Source organism: Vidua chalybeata, chromosome 13 (genome assembly GCF_026979565.1).
Source record: "Vidua chalybeata isolate OUT-0048 chromosome 13, bVidCha1 merged haplotype, whole genome shotgun sequence".
Classification (NCBI taxonomy): Eukaryota; Metazoa; Chordata; class Aves; order Passeriformes; family Viduidae; genus Vidua; species Vidua chalybeata.
In genome coordinates this window covers 17,289,490-17,311,339 of record NC_071542.1, presented here as the reverse complement: position 1 = coordinate 17,311,339, position 21,850 = coordinate 17,289,490, and the positions used below count along the sequence as shown (strand labels likewise).

At 38.2% G+C, this 21,850-nt stretch overlaps 1 protein-coding gene across 6 annotated transcripts in view; it reads right to left on the bottom strand.

Moving 5' to 3' along the window:
* The window catches only part of LRRC28 (leucine rich repeat containing 28), a 90,787-nt gene that overhangs the window by 56,497 nt on the left and 12,440 nt on the right, over positions 1–21,850 (bottom strand). For 4 of the 6 annotated variants that reach the window (XM_053954498.1, XM_053954497.1, XM_053954496.1 and 1 more), the window contains one exon: positions 2,190–2,396. The exons of the other annotated variants lie outside the window; for them this stretch is intronic. In XM_053954498.1, coding sequence (XP_053810473.1) covers positions 2,190–2,396 — 207 coding nt within the window. The remainder of the gene's footprint in view (positions 1–2,189; positions 2,397–21,850) is intronic. 6 annotated transcript variants of the gene reach the window in all.

The following is a 21,850-nucleotide window of genomic DNA, read 5'->3' as shown; positions in this document are numbered from 1 at the left end:
AAGAACCTCCTGATCCCTGTCCAGCAGGGCTGTGCTGCTGCTGGAATAAACCTTGCACCCATCAATCCAGGAACAGGAAAATGCACATTTCCACTACACTTAACAAGAGCTGGCAGCCACGAGGGACAAACTTGGACAAGGCAGAATGGATTCTTGGTTGACAGAGTAGATGTCACCCACCACGTGAAATAAATGAAGTAAATAATGCTTTAAAAAGCATTAAGCAGTTTGTTTCAAACGTATTTCTTTTAACATGGACACATCTAATAAAAAAAAAAAAAAAAAAAACAAAACCTCAACCATTCTGTCAGGAGATGAATAAATTCTCTGCTTTTCAACACAGCTCCCTAACTGCAAAAAATTGTTTTGACAATATTTGCTTGACTATCACTTGAAAATATTTCTGCAGTATTTTTCACCATTATTTAGCATCCTTATCAGTCATTAACTGGTAAAGTGAAGCTGGATGTAAGAATACACACAAAAGCCCCACCAGCCAACATGTGCAGCAAGCAGAAGTAATGCTACAATTATGCCTTAACTTCAGCAATACTCCAAGACAAATATTTTCCCAAGCAACAGAAGATAGATTTAATCTTTTTGCTTTTCAATGCACTCCCTCTTCTTTATTTCATCACATCTTGACCACTCTGAAGCCTTCTGATTCTTCAGAGGAAGGATTAAACATTTACATTTATACTGTGCTGCTTTTCCTCTGAACTCTAGGATTTATGATTCAGTTTCATATCCACAGATAGCAAATTATCTCCAAATGTTCACCAGTGAGTCACTATTAAGAACTACTGAACAAGGTCAATTGACAGTCTTTGATGTTTCCCGTTATTTTAAAAGTTCCTTTTGAATGTTTTGAATTTGAGTCTAAAAATAAAGAAAAAAGAAGGTGTGTCATTATATTAGAGATTTATTTCCTCCTTTTGAACTTAAAACTTTGGCAGATCTATGGCTCATCCAGGTCACGGCTCGCTCACAGGTAAGGTACTAGTGCAAAAGTAGCAAAAACTTTTACCCTTAAAAACTTCACATCTCATCTTACTGAATTTTTGCAAAATTAAAATAGTTTAACTTCCTCTCTCATGGGAGTTAAAAATATTTGCCAAAATAAGGGAAGGCAATTTGCTTGTTTTAGTACTGTGGAATCTGGATGCTGCATCCTGGAACTCGTTTTCTCATTTATATAATGACATATGCTGGGACATAACTGCAACACTTTGTCTGGAGACATTATTTGCACTTACTTTCCAGTAATAAAAACTAAGGTGATAAAAAATTCAGAAAGATCAGTAAGTTCTTTAAAAACTGAACTGCTAGTACTAAAAAGATGAAGTTAAACCTATACAATGTAATTAATTCAGAAATGATGATCTCATTTTTAGCCATCTCAATTTCCAGCTTCTTTCCAACGTGATTATCATAACTTAATCTGCACCTAATTAACACCAAACTCTGTAGTCTAGAAAAAGTATTAGTGGTTATTCAGATGGCAGGGCAGTTTTGCATGTGTGTCTGTATCTCAGCTGAGATTACCCCGTGGCAGGGCTGGAAAGTGGCAAGTTCAGAGAGGAGGATTTGCTTTTCCCAAAGGGAACACACAGTGACTGCCCCCAACAAACCCTCACACACTAACTGCACCTCCCACTCTTCCAAACTTGCAAAGGGTTGAGCAAAAGGCACATCAATTCCTCCCTGGGCCACTACTGTGGAAATTTTGATGGATGCCTGTACACAGCATAAACTAAACCTGCACTGGATTATGTGGTACTGACACTCCTAATGCTGAAAAGTAATTTATATGGAGTTACTGGGACTCCACAAGTTTTAAACCCTAGTTGAGGAATCTTAGTTAAATCATCAGATCCAGCAAACAGAAACAGATCATTACCCAAAGTGGTGGAACTCAGATTACACAGTACTATATTTAAGCACATAATTTAAACTTTTTCCCCTCGGTTAGCTAAAAATAAAGCAAATTTGATAGCTTTAAAAAAAACCCACGAAACCTTAACCTGCATTTTTTTTATTAACATATTTTCCAACAATATGATCTCTGTGACAGCTCCATAAACAGAGTCTGCGGGGACCACCAAAGAAACTCACTTGTTGCTTTGTTTTTAATTTCTGGGGGCGGGCAGTTTGTTTTGCTGTCTCCCACCCCCCAGGTGGGGACTCACCGAGGGGCAGGAATGCCAGGCGGTTGCCAGCCATGGAGAGCTCGTTGAGGCTGGGCAGCTGGCACAGGTGGCGGGGCACAGACCACAGGTGGTTCCTGTCTGCAGTCAGGTACTGCAGAGAAAGGCACATGTGCAGCCTCTCGGGTAACGTCATCAGGCGGTTGGTGGAGATGTCCAGAGTCTGCAGCTCCCGCAGGTCTCCAACCTCTGCACAACAGGCAAGGGGAATTATAACTACTTTCACAAAAATCACCACAAAAAAAAAAAAAATCTTCTCACATAAATTAAAACTAAAGTTCATCAGCGAAGCTGCTTTTCTGTAGATACTGTTCTATCAATCCATGTTCAGAACTCATACTGATTGATGTCTTGTGAAGGCTGACCTAGAACAGAGACTACATGGAGTTAAAGAATAAAGTAGGGATTTATTAGGAGGCCTCAATGGATCACCTTGGGCAGCACAAGAGCCCAGCCAGGGCTACACCCAAGATGAACCAAAATGGTCACAAAATGCACGACCACTCATGAGATCTCTCACTTTGATCAGTTCTGCTGCATTTGCATACTGGAGTTCATTGTCCAATTCCAGCTTTAGGTTATGAAGTCCCTTTCTTGTTTGTCTCTCTTCAGCCCACGTTGTTTGTGGTCTTGGGCCTGAGATTTGGATCATTTGTCCTTGGTCCCCAGCTAGAGAAGGAATTGTTTTGTCTCCCTACTCTGTGAAGAGAGCTCACCATCCCATAATATGAAGCTCAGAAGTGCACACTAAAGCAGCACAGACTCTAAAAAATATAAAAGCTAAAACCTGAGGCATCATGATAATCTCCATCATCTTCATGTATCAAAAAGATCTGGCATATGAAGATGATGGAGATTATCAGTATCAGTTAGGAACCTTTATCAGTGTGTTCAAGTATGAGATCTTTCATAGAGCATTCCTGAATTGGGACAATTTACTGTCAGAATATCAAGCATTTTCCTAGTCTTAAATCAGAACAAAGAAGAAAAAAAAACCAACCAAAATGCAAACAAAATCACATTACAAAGCTTGCTGATATTGAGAGTGTTTTGCACAATCCCAAACTCAGGAAAACTCAAATGAATGTGGTTTTTTTTTTTTTGTTTTTTTTTTTTTTTTTTTTTTTTTTTGTTTTGTTTTGTTTTGTTTTGTTTTTTTTTTTTAATATTGAGGATGCAGTGGGGGATTACTTAAGATGCTCTTGCAACAAGAGTTACAAACACATGCATAGCACTTCTTGCTTAGTGACAGTCTTTCACCCAGCATGCTTGGGAAAAACAGCTCTGTCTTCATGATACAGTTCAGAAGGGCTATTTTAAATTAGAAAAGAAATTTCTTAGTAACCTGTGACTGACATTGTTATGTTATATTGCAGGAAGATATTTCACTAAGTTCTAATCTACCGTTGCAATAATTACACCATCTAGAAGTTTTTTTTTTTTAATTTCAAGAATTTAAAAGCTGATTTTGTGTTTCAAATATTATTGTTTAATTGTTTTTTAGGTAGGTAACAAATTAAATTCTTAAAAATGCGTAAGATATGATCACACAAGCAGCCTCACTTCTGCAGCAGTGTTTTCCCTCGTGTCTGGCCTGTGAAACAGGATACAGGACTGACTGACAAATACATTCAAAATATGTTAAGCAGCTCTGCAAGTTACCTCATTGTTTATTTAGTTATTCTTTTACAGTTACTCTAAAAACTGTATAATTCTATATACCATAACATTTCCCCCAAACCTACAGAACAGTTTTGCTTTGTTTTAAAAATACTTCACAGCAATGGAACCAACTCTTGAAGTGCTCTGTGCCCCTAAAACTTGCTGCAGTTCTCAGCATCTTGCAGACCCAAATGTACTTTGCTCTCAGCTGAATGAAACCAGCTCTTGCATCTGAGAGCTGCTAAAACAAGATTCACTAGAATCTTCTACACTGAAAACACCAGACAATCTACACAATCCACAATCTGTACAATTTACAGCTCTATCACCCAGATTTTTTACGAAGATATAAATAGGGTAACACTGTTTAAGTTAAAGTTAAACAGAACCTGTTGTGCCCTTAAGCTCTCTGCAGCAGGAGCTGGAAAATTCACTATTCCCTGAGCTCTGAGGTTGCACCTTGTATACTACACATAAAGAAGGAAACAAAACACTGGGTTAACCCAAGCTGTCTTCCACACAATGGGAAAAAGAAATTTACCTTGGGAGAAACTGCTATAAATGTTACTTTCAAGACTGGAAACATGAAAAGCAAAGAAAGGGAAGTTGTAATTCAGTATCAGAGATTTTCACACAAGTAATCATTAAACAAAATGCATGTGCACATTTAGAGGGAGTTTCTGCCCACTGCAAACAATCCCAATCAACTACAATAAAGACTCAACAACACAGTTTATGCATCCTTTTAGAAACATTACTGACAGAAGCAGCTGCTATACACAGATGATCACATTCTTCAAACCTCTTAGCTTTGATGTCACCAGGAATAAGCTTTACTTGAAAAGGGTTTTTTTTTTTTACTACAGGATTGAAAATAAATGACAAAAGCAAAATAATCACTACTAAATAGCACAAGACTACTGTGCAAAAAGAACTGCAGCAGATCTCATTTCGAAAGAGGCTTATATTCATCACAAAGCCATATGCTTGAAAACAGTGACAGGAAAAGAGCCACCTACATTCAGCCAAACCACTGACCACATGCAGTCAATAATAGGCTCAGCTATTTTCATGCACTAACCTTTTTCTCTGCCACTAAAAACAGTTCTCTAGTTCAGTTTAGGTCCAAAATCCCATAAATGTTACGGTTGGCAAAGCTGGCAGAGTTTCAAAGGCATTGCTAGAATGATATGTTTCAAATCTAAGAGGAAATAAAAGTATTCTCACTTTATCCTTCATCCAAAAAACACATACCCAAAACTTCATCCCCTCTACCTTAATCTCCCAATGCATACCAGATGTAAACATCCACTTTCAACATCTAGTGCCACATGTTGCACAAACACCCACTGACCCACAATGAAGTTTAAGACTAAGCCAAACAACAAAGTGCCATCATATTAAGAATATAACCCTTATATTAAAGATATAGCCCCCAGACTCCCCACCATAGTACTCAAAGCTCAGTTTGAAGAACATGCTCAGACACTTACTAATGACACTAAATTGGTTTTCATCTCATTAAAGTGAAGGGAAACAATTAAGAGGAATAACACAAATATAAACAGTCCATTAATAAGTTTTTCAAGCTTTTAGTTACTAAATACTATTATCCTTGTTTTTAAAGTCTTGCAGCATAAATACTGCAGGAAGCCTCGGCTAACAAACACAGTGGAAGACTTGCAAATCTCTCTCTTGCTGTCAGCTCATCAAGCACTAGGATATACCAGAGGTGAACTTTGGAAATTTACAGCAGATCCAGAAAAGAAAATGGCTATTCCCAAACAAAAAGAGCTGACAAAGGAATTTTCAGAGATTCCCCCAGCACCCCCAAGGGTAGGAAAGAGACAAGCATTATACATCACCATTAGACCACACTGAGGAGTTCCAATTACATTTAAATGAAATTCATAAAAGTGTGATTTAAAATTTATATTAGCTCTAGGGTTCACACTATCAAAATCAACACAGCAGAGCAGTGAGCCCCATTCTGATATCAGAAGCCAGAAAAAAACCCCAACTCCTCAGTAGCTCTGCCACCCCCCAGCTCAGGATGTCACAGATTTGTGCAGACACAGAGAGCCCAAACGTGACGTTCCCGTGCTGGTTCGTGGGCTCGGGCGTTTCATCCGTGTCCATCTGCAGGGAGTGCTGCCAGCACATGGAGCTGGGCAATCCCATATGGTCCCAGTGTGCACACAGGAGGGGCTGACAGACTGGGAATCCAACACTGCCCGACCCCACGAAACTCCGCGCAGGCTCCGCACCCAGCGCCCTCCTCCAGCCTCGGAGGGGCCGTGCAGTGCCACAGACCCACACAGGCTGTGCTCCAAAAGTGGGGAAATCATTTCATCCTTTTCTCCCTTGATAATATGCACAGTCAGAAGGGATCACTCAGCTCCAAAAAGCAGCCTTTGCATCTGTTGTAAGAGCTCTCCCAACGAGTTGGAAAAATGGAAAAGTGAACTGTTCTCTTGTGTGTTAGAGTTTTCAACAAAAAGGTACCAAATAGATCTTTGGTACCTTTTACCAATAGACCCCAACACAATGAAAAAAGAAACATCAGCATACCTTTAATATTTTTCTTTAAAAAAGTGAAACCAGGAAAGGATTTCAGGGAATGTCCAAAATTATCGACCTTCTAACAAAATGGACTGTGTTTGTATAAACATAACTAGCATCAAGGAAAAAAAATCTTATTTCTGATTCATATGGTTTAAATGCCAGTTTTTCAAATTAATTCCCATGGTTTTATGTGAAGGAAACAAACAAACAACAAAAAAAAAACCATCTGGAAATAAGCAGCCTATACAACATACAGTAATTGCCAAAGGCAATTCAAACTTCCTTAATCTTTTCTGGGGGTACAGGCCTCACCAGCTGCACGACCCAAAAATAACCAACCGTTTTTCTTTACATTTCAAGAGTAATCCCACCTTTCCCTGATGGGCCATAAACCAGAATTTCATCCAAAGATATATGAAACACATACACAGTTGGATTTGAGTGTATGGGAGGGAAGGGTTTACTTTAAATCTGAGTCCTTATATCCCAGTAAAGTTAAAAAGGGGGACAGGAAAGGGCTACAGACCTACCTGCATGAGAATGCACCTCAAAGCAGGATATTAAGGGAAAGTAGAGAACCTACAAGGAATGGAAAAAGGGACTGATCAGCAAAGAGAGCTGGCACTTCAGAGGTCAGGCTGCAGAGGTCAAATGCAAACTGCCAGGAGGCCAGGAAAATGGGAACTCATAGACAAACAAATTTCTTTCTCAACAAGAAATAAAGAGCAAGAAATGAAGAACTGATGTCAACAAGGAGTAGAAACTAGAAGGACAAACCAAATATTAAATTAGCTTTTTGCATAATTTTTTCCTGTAAGAATAATGCTGTGTATGAGGACAGAGACAGAATACCTCATGGGAACAAGGACAAAGCACTGCAAATTACCACATCCATTACTAAAATGAAATGAGGCTGCTTAAAAAATTTCCATCCCAGAATACTGAAGAAAAAAAAAAAAGGGTTATATATCAAAATTGCAGATTTGGGCACGAGGGTTCTCAATGAATAGGACATTTTCTGGGATAGCAGCCTAGGGCTGGAGAAGAAACGTAGAACCTGTTAATGTGAGCTCAGTGCTCCTCAGCATCTCATTACAACTGTTCTAAGGGGAAAGAGCACCCAAGAGTAACCAGTGACTGGAACATAAATAGAAAGCAGAACAGAAATGCAGCCCAGATATTCTCAAACATAAATCATGCCATACTGGTTTATCTTTCTTTGATGAAATTTCTTAGTTAATGGTGACACATGAGGATCACAGCTCATGGTAAATTACTGGGATGGAGAAAATATTACTAGTGGTGCTGTTCCTCAAGGGTCTCTCTTGTTTAGACTTCCCATTTGCACCTGGGTAAAAAATAATACTAGGTTTCAGGTTGCTGTCAACCCAAGTATTTAAACTAGTAATAATGTGGTAGAGAACCAAATTCTCATACAGGAGGAAAAGCAGGAACTTCTAGACTTAAGGGATAGAAATGGAAAGAAAAAGAACAGAAAATCATGATAAGAAGGTGCTGCAAGTCAGGGCTCTGCTTGAAACAGTGAAGGAGGAGAGGCACTGGCTATACTTGCTCCCTCCCAAAGGGCAATAGGGCAATTTCACCCTACTTCACTCTTGAAATAATGTTTTAATCAACTTCCATGAACCTGAGCACAAGATGCATTTCCTTATTAGACCTGTAAAACCATGCACCAGTGAGGAAAAGTGTTTGAAGTCTTCCATACTTAATAGAACTTACTACCTGTCCCACTAAAAAAGAAATTCCAAGTTTATACATGCCACAAATTTGAAGTGGATACTATTATCAATTGAAAACTGTAACAGACAGGAAGTGTAAGTCTAAATTGCTGAGAGCTTGATGGAGAAGATCTCCTTTAGATCTGCTCTGGGATGTCTCAGGAGGACTTAAATAGACTTTAAGATGGTTAAAATAAATTAAATAGCCCATTATATATTACATTACATTTACTGTCCTACCACACAGCTCACATTCCATAGCCTATAAAAATTAAATCTTCTAGCACAAATTGACACTTAAGGTAGACCTGTGCCATCTTCAAACAAGGAAGTTTAACCATAACTGAAATTGGTATCATTAGATTTAAGGACAATGAAAGGGGCAGGCAAATTGAATCCCATTTACATTTTGACACTGCTGCATGCAGGTCTTTCTCTGTATTGTTGGTGAGAGAGCTTGAAACGTGTTCTGTAAAGTCTAACAGACCTGATCTTCCTCATATTTCTCCCATATAGGCTAATATTTGCTTCATTTTTTAAAGGAAGGGGGAAAAAAAGGAGGTACTGGAAGATATCTTGTGATACTGCAGCAACTCTATTATGAGTAACTCACTTTTAAATAAGGTGCTCAGTGAGTTCAAACCCATAAAACTTCTGTGGAAGAAGAAAGCCTCTATCCCAGCTGATCAAACTTCAATCTATTAATTTCAAAGCAATAACTCACGGCTACATGTCATACAAATATTCTGGCTGCAAAGAACAGGGGAAAAGATTTTTCTGGGGCAGGACAGTCTTTGTGAATGAACATAGTCACATAACACCCCTCAAAGCTGTTCCCAATTCTTGGTTTCACCTACTTCAGCCATAAGCTACACTGACTCTCCTCCAAAACACTTAAGAAGCAGACAAAGCCCAAAACCAAGTGAAAAATACATACTTCTACTGAACATACCAAAATAGAATATTTTTTTTCCCTCAACCTTGCTAAATGTCACATGCAAACTTAGTACCAATCTTTATTTATTTTGTGCCATCATTCACAAGCAAAGGTGAGAAAAGTGGCTCCATAAAGTCCAAGCTTGCTAAACAGTAATTTTAGGTCAGCTAAAAATGGCTGAAAATAGACATCAGGTATGAGGGTCTCATTAAGTCAAATTCTTCTAAAGGTCAGTGGTTCCCCATCTTACACCACAACTAAACTTCAGTTAACAGAACTGGCAGCTGTCTGAATGCCATGGGCCCAGTGCTCTGCGCTTCTCTCAGCACACACACAGAGCACAGATCCACAGTGGTTATTAGCCTGTATTTCCTCTCAGAGCAGGTCTGGAATTACATTTTTGTCCACAATTTGATGGTTTCAATGAGAATAGTTAGAATAAACCAGATGATAAAAATACCAGAAATTATCATACACGAGAAAAGTGGAAAAGGTGGGAGGAAGGGCAAGAGGAACAGGGAGAGGAAAAAATTGTTTATGCACAAAGGTAACTCAAGGCCATGAAACTATCAGGTTTGCTGTTTTCTTGGTTTGGGGTTTTTTGTTTGTTTGGTTGGTTTGTTTTTTCAGAAGACAACCTATCCTTTCATTCTGCTCCGGTGTGCTCTGCCTATTTCACTGCCCCACAGCAAGGTACTGTTGTTACACAAACAAGAGATGTGAAATTAATGTATTCATATTATTCTATGGTTTTATTAAATGATACCTCAAATTTTGACTAGAGCAACCAAAATTAAGTATAAAGAGTCAAAATGGCACTTTATCAAATCTATTGCATGAAAAATTCTGCTAGCACTCTACAGAAAAAGTCTCTTATTTATGGAGTTTTTCTGCTGTTATCTTTCTGTTAAGGAGCAGCTGTTTTCCTTTTTCTGGGTGGTAAGAACATAAACAGAAGTGACATGAATAAAGCATGAGACCTGTTATGTTTCTCTTGTTTTGTTTATGTCTGACTATCTTTACTGCTGCACATCATCCACCATTTAATGTGCACTAATATCAGTACATGGAAAGGGGGGGAGGAAAAAGCCTTCCAGAAAAACTTTGTGCACAAAATACAGAGCTGATGATTTTGAACTCACAATGCCAGACAGCTGAAGATGGCTCCTTAAATACAACAAGGCAATACTGAAACCAAGGCAAACAAAAGGAGCATCCTAAGGAGAGATTAAGGACAGCTCAGGAAGCCACAGAGACAAGGCTAGTCCTGGCTGTAAATTTTAGGACAGCTTTTTCCTTTCTTCGTCCAAGGAACAACTTGAGATCAACACAACAGAGTGGTCTCTCTGACACACACAGATTAGTGGCTTCTAACTCATTATTGCACTGGTGTCTAAATAATCCACACAAAGACCAATCTGTTGTGACTGTTGCTATCAACTGTTTCCAGCCAGCTCACAACAGACACATCTTTCTTCTTCTTGAGGTTAGTTAGGGTTTTTTTTTCTTCCTCTCTACTAAATGCATAACAAAAGCAATAGGCGCAGGTTCAATTTTCATCTTTCAATGGAAAGTACTGTTGTAGCAAAGCAATTTATGGCTCACTCATTGTACTATTGGGAGACACCACAGAACACCCTTCCCTGAGAGTCAAATTTGGCCTTCATAACAAAAAGATGCAACCATAAATTTGTGTGGGATAACGAAAAGAATCAAAGGGAGAAGATCTTCAGTTTGGAGCCACGTTTACAGCAGTGGAGTCACTATATTTGTTTTTTTTAAAGAATAGGACTGGATAGGACTGTCTTAAGTCCTACGAAAATAAGAGCTCTTCCAGGCCACTGGCAGTTACTACAAATTGCAACAGTAATTACTGGGGAGGGACTGGCTGAACCTTACAGGAAATATTCCCACTATAATAGCCATGAAAACTATAGATCCAGATATCCTTTTCGAGCAGCAGCACCAGGAGATTCTCTCGCTCCTCCTCACTGTCCCAGCTGTCTCTGCTGAACTCAGCAGCCTGGAGAATTCACCAGCCAAGAAGAAGAGGCAGGAGCTGTTATAGTGATATGGTTACTACATGAAAAATGCTATGGACCAACTACCAACAGTTTTAAACTAAGATTATTAGTAAAAAAAGAAGATATCTGACTTCAAGCAACACCAGCATTGTCCTGATTTTATAAGTGCTGAAAGCAACTGCAAGCTTTGTCTCAATCAGCCATGGTTTCCGCTGTTTAGTGTTTCAAATCAGCACAAAGTAGACAAGTAAGGCTTGCAATTACACTCCAAATCCCCCACTAAAGTAATTCTGAACTGCATTCCTTTACCTACACAAGTAAATAGTCTTAGTTCATAAAGCTCTCAAATGTTAAATAATTACCAACTAGAGTACACTTGCACTTGCTTGGCATCAAAGCCTTCCATCTAGAATGACAATTTAATGCAGATTTGGACAATGCTAAGGTAAACACAGGTCTTTATTTTAAATACCACTGCAATAACATTAAGTTAACTGAAATACAGGTATCAAACTCTGTGTGTGTGACATGAACCACAGGAAGGTTAATCTCACATCATACCTCGAGTTTTACACATTCTCTTTACAGACTTTTTCCATTTAGATTTAGTGTCAGTAAATGATGCATTTTATTTTCCCTCAATTCATTTAACAGAGCAACTGAGTAAAAACAAGGACATCAATAACAAGTAGTAATTTAACTCTCTCACAGTGGTATGCAGAAAACTAAATTATACTTGGTCAATACGGTCAAAATGGAAATCAATATATTATAAAATTCATCTATTGCACAGCATTAACAGTTAGTGTTTGTTCCCTTTCAAAGACTGAATGACTTTGTTCTCCAAGCTTCCCCGAGCACTCAATCCCTACTAGTAAATTGCATTTGCTTAATGCACAAGTAAAATCAACTACCTGTTAATACTGCTAATCACTGTACATAGTTAGGGAGAGCTTAGGGAAAGAAAGGAAATAAACCAAAGAAACCAAAGAGACAAAAAAGTACATTCACAGATAACTTGCTTCCCCCTTAAACTCTAAAGGCTTTATAAATAAAGTTAAAAGTTAACACCTAACCGTAGAAACTATAAAAAACAAGCTTCTAGACATATTTTTTTCCTGTCACAAATGTTAATTTAGTGCAACAAAAAAAAAATCTCACAAATTTCAAATTAGTAAGAGGTTTTACATGAAAAATTACTAGCAAATTAGTTTAGTTAGAATTAACAGAAAAATTTATTTTAAAACAATGTCAGTAAAGGCAGCTAGCATAGACATAATCCCCCTCAAAAGCTGGTTTTGCTTGTATGGATTACTTGAACTTGTCTTAGGACCCTCCCAAAAGAAATCACTGTAGCAAAACGAAGTTAGAGATCCTTGGCAGTCCAGCACACTGAAATCACTAAGGCCTTTCTGAGGTAAACCTGGAAACTGCAAAGCAGTTACCACCATTTCTTTTTCACACATTTACAAACTGATGAAAAATTTCAGGGAAAAAACACCTGCAGTTTAGTATTTATTCAAAGCTGAGGTTCTCTGAAAGCCTGACTAAACACCACTGAACAGACTGTTGATATTAAAGAAGTTCTCATACTACAGAAAGCTCAACACCATCTGTATGGGAAATATCTTTCTCAAAATATGTCCCCACCTCCGAGGTTTGGTCTCAGCCTTATCAATGCACATCTGTCTTCACCCGTGTGAACAGCTATTGGCAAACGTTTATGAGAGACGCCCTTAAAACTCTCTTGAAGTTCAGTTTTACTTTTGGGTAACAGCTCTAGCCCAAAGACTTTTACAAGTATTTTAAAGAGCATCTGTTTTGAAGTTGCAGAAGCGAGAGGTTCATATATCTCACATGTGTTTGAGCCAGGCAATCAGTAAAGGCTTATCTTTACAATCAGATAATCAGCAGAAGAATTCAGTGATGACAGATGAGTTACAAACCAACTTTTTCTCCAATTCCTTTACTTAGGAAGCAGGTCTGAGATTAGCACTGTACGATTACTTGAGCTGAGGTTAATTTCTCAGAATGTGTCCCCAGTAACAAGTGGCTGCTGTAAGACCAGTCAGAAGGAAAGACTTAACCAGAAGTGCCATCCTGATGGAGACAGGCTGATGCATGCATTGCGCAACGCGGAGAATCCGCCTCGTGACAGCCCCAGGGGTGCTGCTCAGAACCTGACTGCTGCCAGCCCTAGCACGGAAAAACCCTGGTATCAAATTCCAAAGAGGCTTTGCTGTGTTCTCAGTAAAGGACTCAGCATGTTGAGGGAAGTTTCAAAAGCAGGGGAATGACACCTTAAAAGAAGTTACAATAACCTACATGAATTTTCTTTTGATGCAGATTTTTTTCTATGTAAGAATAAAGGTAAAAGATCCTAAAGATTAATTTTTGGGTTATGTTGGGTTTTTTCCTAAAGCACAAAAGCAAATTAAATCCCCCACAAAATCTTTAACATACTTTATCATAATAAACACAACAGTGACTACATGAATTTTCACCAGTCCTGATGACAGTTGCACAGCAAAGCAGCCAGACAAGCAACGAGCCATCACACTTTCTCATTTACCAAGATCATCAAAGATGCTAACAAGAATTTTGGGGGTGGGAGGGGATTTGCCAGAGCTATGAACAGAGTAATGATCTATTAAACTTTATAGCCTACTCTGATAACCTATAAAATTAAAACAGCTAGAAATGTTAGGTTTTATAGTCTTTATGGATTTCTAGATACATTTATGTAACTAACACCTTCAAACACTCCAAGCAGGAATACACAGAATTGCATCCCTGCAAAATGGAATTTCTGGTGGTCTGTTTTTCTACATCTTAGATTCAACTCCACAGGAATAAGATTGACCAAAAGCAACCAAAGACCCTCTACTTCTTCCTCTCATTTGCTGAGCAGACAATAAATTCACATAAAACAAACACCACAAATGGAATAATGACTGAATTCAAACACAACTGTAGCCACTTCCAGACTGATTTTTTTCTGTTGTATATAACTGTGTCACAATGAGTCCTCCCCATAAATTTCAAACCCAGGTTTTCAAACAATCAAAATGTAAGATACAAATAATTCCATTTGACCTTCATTATTTAGGTCTGTGTGCCAGGTCTAATCAGTTCTCATGAGCACATTCCACTTAAAAACAGACTGTAGAAATACATTTTTCAAACTAAAAGGAACACAACGCATTGTTTTGATGCTACAGCCTGAAGCCCTTTATCTGAGTTTTATCAAAGTATATTCTATCACTGATCAAAGCAGCAATGACAACTTAATGTTCTCTAAAGTTATATATTGCTGTATAAACTTCCCACTTTTGTCTTGTGGCTCCTGGCTCTGCATGACATTGGGGGGACATTCAAAGGTCAGGAGACTTCCTTTCCAAACCCTCGGTTCCTAAGTGGCAGCTCTATCCATGGCAGGGCTCTGTTCCCATATACCCTAAAAATCTCAGGTTGTCATTTCTTCTGTCAGATGTTTGAATGACAACTTGGTACTTTACTGTATCAACTATCTGTCTGTCTAGTAGCATTTCCACATCACCCTATTACTCATTTTATTGTCATCTCAAGACAGTTTCTCACTCTAGTATTAAAATCAATATTTAATCTTAAATTCCTTTCAATGTATTGCTTTGCATATACCACGTAACTAGCTTTTAAAAGCAAAGTCTGGAAGTTACTTGGACTTGCAAGTCTTTCCCTTAAAAAAAAAAAATCTGTATTTTAACAATTCACTGAGAAATCTCAAATTGAGTTTACTAGAAAAATGTTATGCAATTTTATGTTTAATGAACTGTGTTGAAATGAGTTGTACTTAAGACTCCTTATTTAATAAAAAGGCGTATGAACATGCAACATAACTACCACGTTTCCACAGTCATTTTAAGACCTCCAACATCTTCACAGCGTTTTAAGCTTCAGATGAATGGTTGTCAGGATTACTTAAAGACTCTCAACATCTTCAAAATTCCTGCCTACCCCCACAAACAAGAGGAAAACCCCTGGAGAAACGAGGCTTACAGTCACTTGAGAAATCAAGGACTGCCGAGCAGAAGAACAGCCAGGATTTGAGAGGCAGCACCAAATCTCTGAACAATAGAGAATCCAGTTAAATCTGCTCCCATCCTCTCAGGAATGTGAGAATCATCCAAGTACCCCCATTAGAAGCAGCTCCAACTCCTTTATCTCCTGAGAGCCCTCGAGGGGAACAGCTATGGGGAAAGCCCATGGCCCAGAGCTCAGCAACAGACATGTCCCTGCAAGGATTCTGATTTTCAGGAGCACTGCTAAGCCAGAAGCTCAACAGGCTTGGGAGCACCACCAGCAGTAATTACTTTGGCTCTTCGTGCTCCATCCTGGTTTCACCTACACCTCATCAGGTTTCTTAGGAGCTCCTCTTCAAAGGAGAGAAGGAACGGGGAGGGGTGGAGGGGGTAATTCTGTGAGTTTGATGCATGGAAACCTTTCACTAGGATCTCACATGGAACAGAAGGGAACAAATGGCAGCATTGGCCCATTCTCAGAATCCAGTTTCAAACTGAAAAAACATGAGGATCTGGGATTTGGAATTGAGAATAAAATCAGAACTGAAAAAAAAAAATCAGGCAACAGCAAGTCACAGGATGCCTTACAGGGACAGTGTTATCCTCTATAATCAGGTTTGATTAACAATCTATTAATAAAGTAATTAGTGGTCAGAACTTAGGAGGTTCTGAAATTCTGAGATCTCTCTGTCCAGAGAGGTGATGCCACCCTAACTGTCACTACAATCTGGCAGCCAGGAAGAATTGCCACATAAAAAGGGAACATTTACAGGTCACTCTCTGTCAGATCATACAAAGGAATTCCGGCTGAGACGCTGATGTACAGCACCCAGCTCCCAGACACTCCTGGATCTATTAATGAACTCAGTAATTACATCAGCATACTGCTCATGTTTAAATACAGTCAAAACTCAATCAGGCACAGATTTTTTTTCAAGTAAAAGAATCACCAAAGATAGAGGCCAAAAAAACCTGTGATTGAGCCAAACTCATTATAATCTTGCTAAAATGTGCAAGAAAGAAGAAAAAATAAAAATCAATAAAGTTATGTTACAATTTTGAGTGACCTCTACATATTATAAAACTAATATTAGAAAGCTCAAAACACTTGGTCATTACCTTGTGCTACAATAGAGTTTTAGGCTTCCAGTTATTGACATGAAGCCTCAATGCCAGGCTTCATTTTCAGTTTGTGCCTCATCTTTTTTTCTGATATGAAATGACCGCAGAAGTTAAAATCTGCTTCATAAAATTTCAAAAAAAGGTTCTTGAAAATATAACACACTGAACCATATCACAATTTCTTTTTTTAACTAAGCCCATGCTCATTAAAGGAGCCTAATTTCTAAATACATTTTCCAGTGATTGCTCAAAATTAGAATAGCAAATTTTAAGATAGAATTTTCTAGTCCAATAAGCCTGGTACACAAAGCAATATTTGAATCTCTAATTTAAATGTTACAATGAGAGATGCTGATGGCTTCCTCCAACTGGTTCCCATTAGTTTTCACATTACTGAATTACAACACATACATACTCAGCACATGCATTTCTGAGGACCTGCTGTGCACCACCAGAATGAGGAATACCAGGAATACCGCAGGCCATTGTTGAAAGAGATACTTTTGTTGGATTTTTTGTTTCTTAACGTCATTTCTGCTACACTTACGGGAAATACTTCAGTTCCAGTGCACCCAATAGAAGCCCATCTGGAAGAAGTGTTGGAACAAAAGCCTGTATTGGAACAACATTTTTAACCATAAAATATAGGTCTGGAATTTTTCTGACTATGTTTATACTATTTTTGTTACCAGCATCCAGTGACATAATGAACCTTCGTGGTAGACTGAAAAATGTTGTATGATAGTAACAAAGAGGCTTTTAAAAGCCCCTCAACAGGGGGGAAGTGGAAAAGAAAATAACACTAAGAAGGGGCAAGCAAGTAGACAAAGAGAGAACAGTGAGCAGCTCTATGCACAGATGACTCATTCTGACATTCTATACAGGTGAGGGTATACAGGAAAAACTAGAGTTAAGGAAAATTTCCAGGAATTTAGTGGAATTCTTTTATTCTCTGTCTTCACTTCCCTCCCCATAAATTTCAAGCACTCAGAAGTACTAGTAGTCCTCCTGAGATTTTAACCCAAACCAAATGTTTGAGCAAGGCAGACTGTTATAAAATCTGAAGCAACCAACATCCTCTAATTAAATAGGTACCACTGTGTTTGGACATGCATGGAAGTTAATCCATAAGGTATACCAGTGTACAATACATTGCCCTGTGCTTTGGTCACCTCTGGCAGTCTCAAAGTCCAACCCAAATCATCTCCCATCCACGTTGCCATTTTGTTCCTGACTCCTCCCTGCTGTAATTTTTTTTTTTCCTTAAAAAAAATTCAGTCCTTAAAGGTTGCCTGGATAGAGCTGTATTGGAGTTTATACAAAACCAAACCATTTAAAAGCTTTTCCTCCTAGAAATCTAAGGAATTACTTAAGAGATACTATCAGGTATTTTTATTGTGCTTCTGGATTAATTCAGCATAATTACCAAAGCCTTACTAATGCTGATGTGAAAAACACAACACAGTAACAAGGCAAGTGTGGCTAAATTTTGCATTGATTTAGGAAAAAGTTCTAATTAGTTGTTGTTGAACCTAAGAGGTAATGTAAAGCTTAATATGCTGAGCCTTGGTTTTGTACAGCAAACTGAAGCTAGAATTCAATTACTAAACAGAGCATATATTTTACAAATCTGTGCAAAGAAAACCTTGTTTTTAATAATTAGGCATCAACTCCTTCACAGAGAACAACAACATATTATAATAATTAACATTTTTATTTAGGAGGCCACGCTCCTTTAAATAGTCACATACTTCCAGAGTGCAAAGCTCATGTAACCTAATCTGTGTTTTCCTCAAATCCCCACAAGTCCATTTACTTAAAAACACCACACTCCTGGATGGGTGCCTGGCGTACCAAACCTGTCCCGTCGTGCATATTTTTATCCACGTTACTAAATTAGGAAAGCAGAGTGGACTAAGGTTATGCCAACTTGGAAAAAAGAACAGGGTCTGCATCAGTTTGTGCCTTTGCTTTTAAACTCACAACCATTACAAAAAAAAAAAAAAATTGAACTTCATTAAGTATCAAAGCAATCTGCCCTAACCAGAGACAATAATAAAAGCAGAAGGGAAATCTGGGGGGAGCAGGTAGGAAGCCAAATGTATTCCCCTGACTTTGAAGCCTCTAAATCAAAATGTGAAGCACAAGTTCAAAAAATGAGTTAGGACCACATATTTTCATGCCAGGGTCTAGAGTAAGAATTGAATTACTGGCATGCTGTACACATCAGTGGAAATCTACTGTGAAAAGAAGGGAGGGAAGAAGTCGTGTTTATGTGCCTCTACTTAAGATTTACTGAAATCCCTTAAATATTGAGCTCTATTCAGAATTCTAAGTTGGGTATTCAAGAAGTCTTTACCAGTTAAATACTGGTATGAATAGTAAATACAGATATTGTACTTTACAGCAACATTAAAAAAGCATTAAAAAAGTGAGAGAAATGAATATGCAGTTTTCATATCTGGAAGTTTCTCCTGCCCCCAATTAGAAAAGCAAATTCCAAAGCAAAGCAGACTTTGCAATAATCACTCAACATTCCAAGGGTTACTGTATAAATAGACAAAGCAGCAATCAACAATTATAGTTTGATTTATAATTTTAGTAACGACTGAATCCTCCTTGTCATTACACTGAAATTACCTATGCAAGAGAAAATTATGTAGTATTTATCTATAAAAGTTAGGTATTTCAAAATTCATCTTCCTGAACTCTTCCAGCCTTCTGGAAGCACAAGCTGGTTCAGTTACAAGAGCTCACTGATATTACTGCTATTAATTTCCTATTAACTTAGAGGCTTATTCATTATGGAGAGATAATTATTAATTTCCTAATAATGGGTGGGAAGACTCAATCCTCCCTAACATTAAATATGATCAGCCTCAAAAAGGTGTGGTCTTAACAAATGGAATGGGAACACCCAAGTTCTATTTCTGGCTAACACTGACTCCTGCTGTGCCCTGGAGCAAATCACTTCTGTTAAAAACACTTTTTTTCCACTCTGTAAAATGAGGATAACACTCCCTTATCAGCTTCACAGGATCTTTCTCAAATGCTTTGAAGATAAAGTTTTATAAGCCTACAAATGTATTTTAATGAGTCTTAAACAGATTATATTTCTAAAACAATTTGCCTTAAAAAGGAAAAGGATTTGAAGAGAGCTGAAAGGAAGGGTCTCTGTGCTGTTAACCTCCCCTAACATCACTGCAGTTTGCACTTTAAATACACCAAAGGCACATGAATTCATTTTCCTTCCGTCTGCCTAAAGGAAGCAAAATGGCAACAAGTGGATGCAAGCTGCAGGAGCTTCCAGAGACAACACAGAAGAGTGGATTTGCAGTGGAAGCCACACTTTCCTTCTGCTGGGGCAGGAACCTGCCCTGGACTCTGGCACAGACCTGCACCCCTTCAGCAACGGCTGCTCCGTCACCTGCACTTCCCTCTAACATTCCAACAAACATCAATCCCACTTCCTGGCAAGAAATTTGCTACTATTTGGTCACTTTTTTTTTTTCTTGGTCAATGCACTCAGCTCTTGGTTTTTTAAGTTCCTGAACAACAAACACAAAAGGAACCATGGTCTAGACCATGTAAAGACAACTGCTGAGTTTTTTTCCCCTCTTCTTAAAGGGAATTTTGCCAAAAGATGGGCTGGGATCATAAACCATACCCTCTTCTTTAATTACTTAGCTTTTGCTCTTGACTTGGCAAAACATTAAACTTTTCATTTCAGTAAATCTATAATTAACTCCAGCATGTGCTGAGTAAACATAACCTCACTTTTAATTAAATCTTAGAACAAGATGGTACAAAACTTGCTGTTTCTAAAGAGAAGTACCTCTCAAATAATGGGAAAAAAAATCTATTCCTTGTCAAATAAGAAACTTGACTCCAAATGTGAGTATAATCCACCCTCTTTTAAGTCATCTGCTCCCCAAACATGCATTCCAGCTATAAGACCAAAATGTAAACCTGAAGAGCCACCACTACACATCAAAAGACTCCAAGGCTAAAGTCAAACCAAATCTAAATGGTAACAGCAAAACAGAGAACCTTGGCTTTGGGACTCTTCAAGAACAATTTTTATAATGCATCTCACTGGATTTTTTTTTTTTTTTTTAATGACACAATAACTATTATACAAAGAGAAATATTATTTCTCAAGAATGAAAGGAGCTAAAGTATCATATGCATTATAAGCATCAGAAACAAAGGGGAACCTTCTAGTTAGTAATTTGTGAGTGAGAGAATTCAGAAAGATTCAGAAAATTTTCTTCTGACAGTACATGCATATAGAACTAACTCTACAATTCTAAGTTAAAATGAAATATCAATTCACTGAACAAAAGGCGAAATCTCTGAAAAAATAAAAGTTCAGCTACTGTGAAAACACAGTATCATGTCTAAGTCAAGCTCTTACATAAACTAATGTAATAAAATAACCATCTTTCGTTTGTGCTGACTTCTTCCAGTAACATCTTTGGTGTCACACATTTCCAAATGGCCCTCAAGAATTTAGATTATTTAAGTACTACGTTTAAATAGTAGAAAACTTGATGAAACTTACTTCGTGTTCAAGAACTGCATTTACCAGAGCCAAATAAATGAACCAAGAAACTGTTAAAGACAGCAGCTACAAGATTTACAATCTGCGGAACAAAAAAATGTTGTGCATTTAAATGAAAACAAGTCCTCAAGAGAACTTTAGAACATTAAATGTCTTTTTACTTATCTGCAACTCTTTAATCAGCTCGTCTCTGAAAGGCAGAACCTCTCAGGGATTCTGATTACCCCAGAATGTAGATACTGAAGACTCTGCATTAGGCAGAAGCTAGTCCACTTATTAATCTTATCTAAAGTATACTCAAAATGTGACATTAAGAGAATTCCACAAAGCATTTTCTTCCAGCTATCTGCTATTATATTTCAGTTTCAACACACTTATTCTGGACAAATTTTTCCCTTTAATTCTCATCAAGTTCAGCTGAGTCACCTCTGAGCAGTTCTCAAAACAGCTGAGAGGCTGATGGAAGCCCCCTCAGCAATGGCAAATCAAACAGCCTTGAGGCCAAAGCTCAGGAGCTAAACCAAGGGTGGCAGTGATTTGGGAGTGTTTGCTGAGCAAAGGAAGGACTATCAGTCACACTACCCGAGTGCCACTGCACAGAAGGTGCTTCCCCATCTCCAAGGGACACCATTTCCATGCTTCACCTCATGCCCATTTTCCATCATCAGTCCTGTATTGCCTGATTTCTTCAGGAAGCTAAAGCTAATGTCTCCACACTGGCCGCATGTATTTTTATCATTCTCCCCCATGTCCTCCCTTAAAATAGTTTTTTTTAACTCACTGAACAATCATGACCATACCTGAGAAAAGCAGAGTGGTTGTCATTATTATATTATGCCATGTTTTATTAAAACAAGTACTTAAGAGATTAAGACCTTGCCCATCCCAGTGCAGATAAACCACAGCACAGGCTCAATCTCTATCAGAGTCTGAAGAATCTCTACAATCAGACTAGAGGCTTAAATCTAA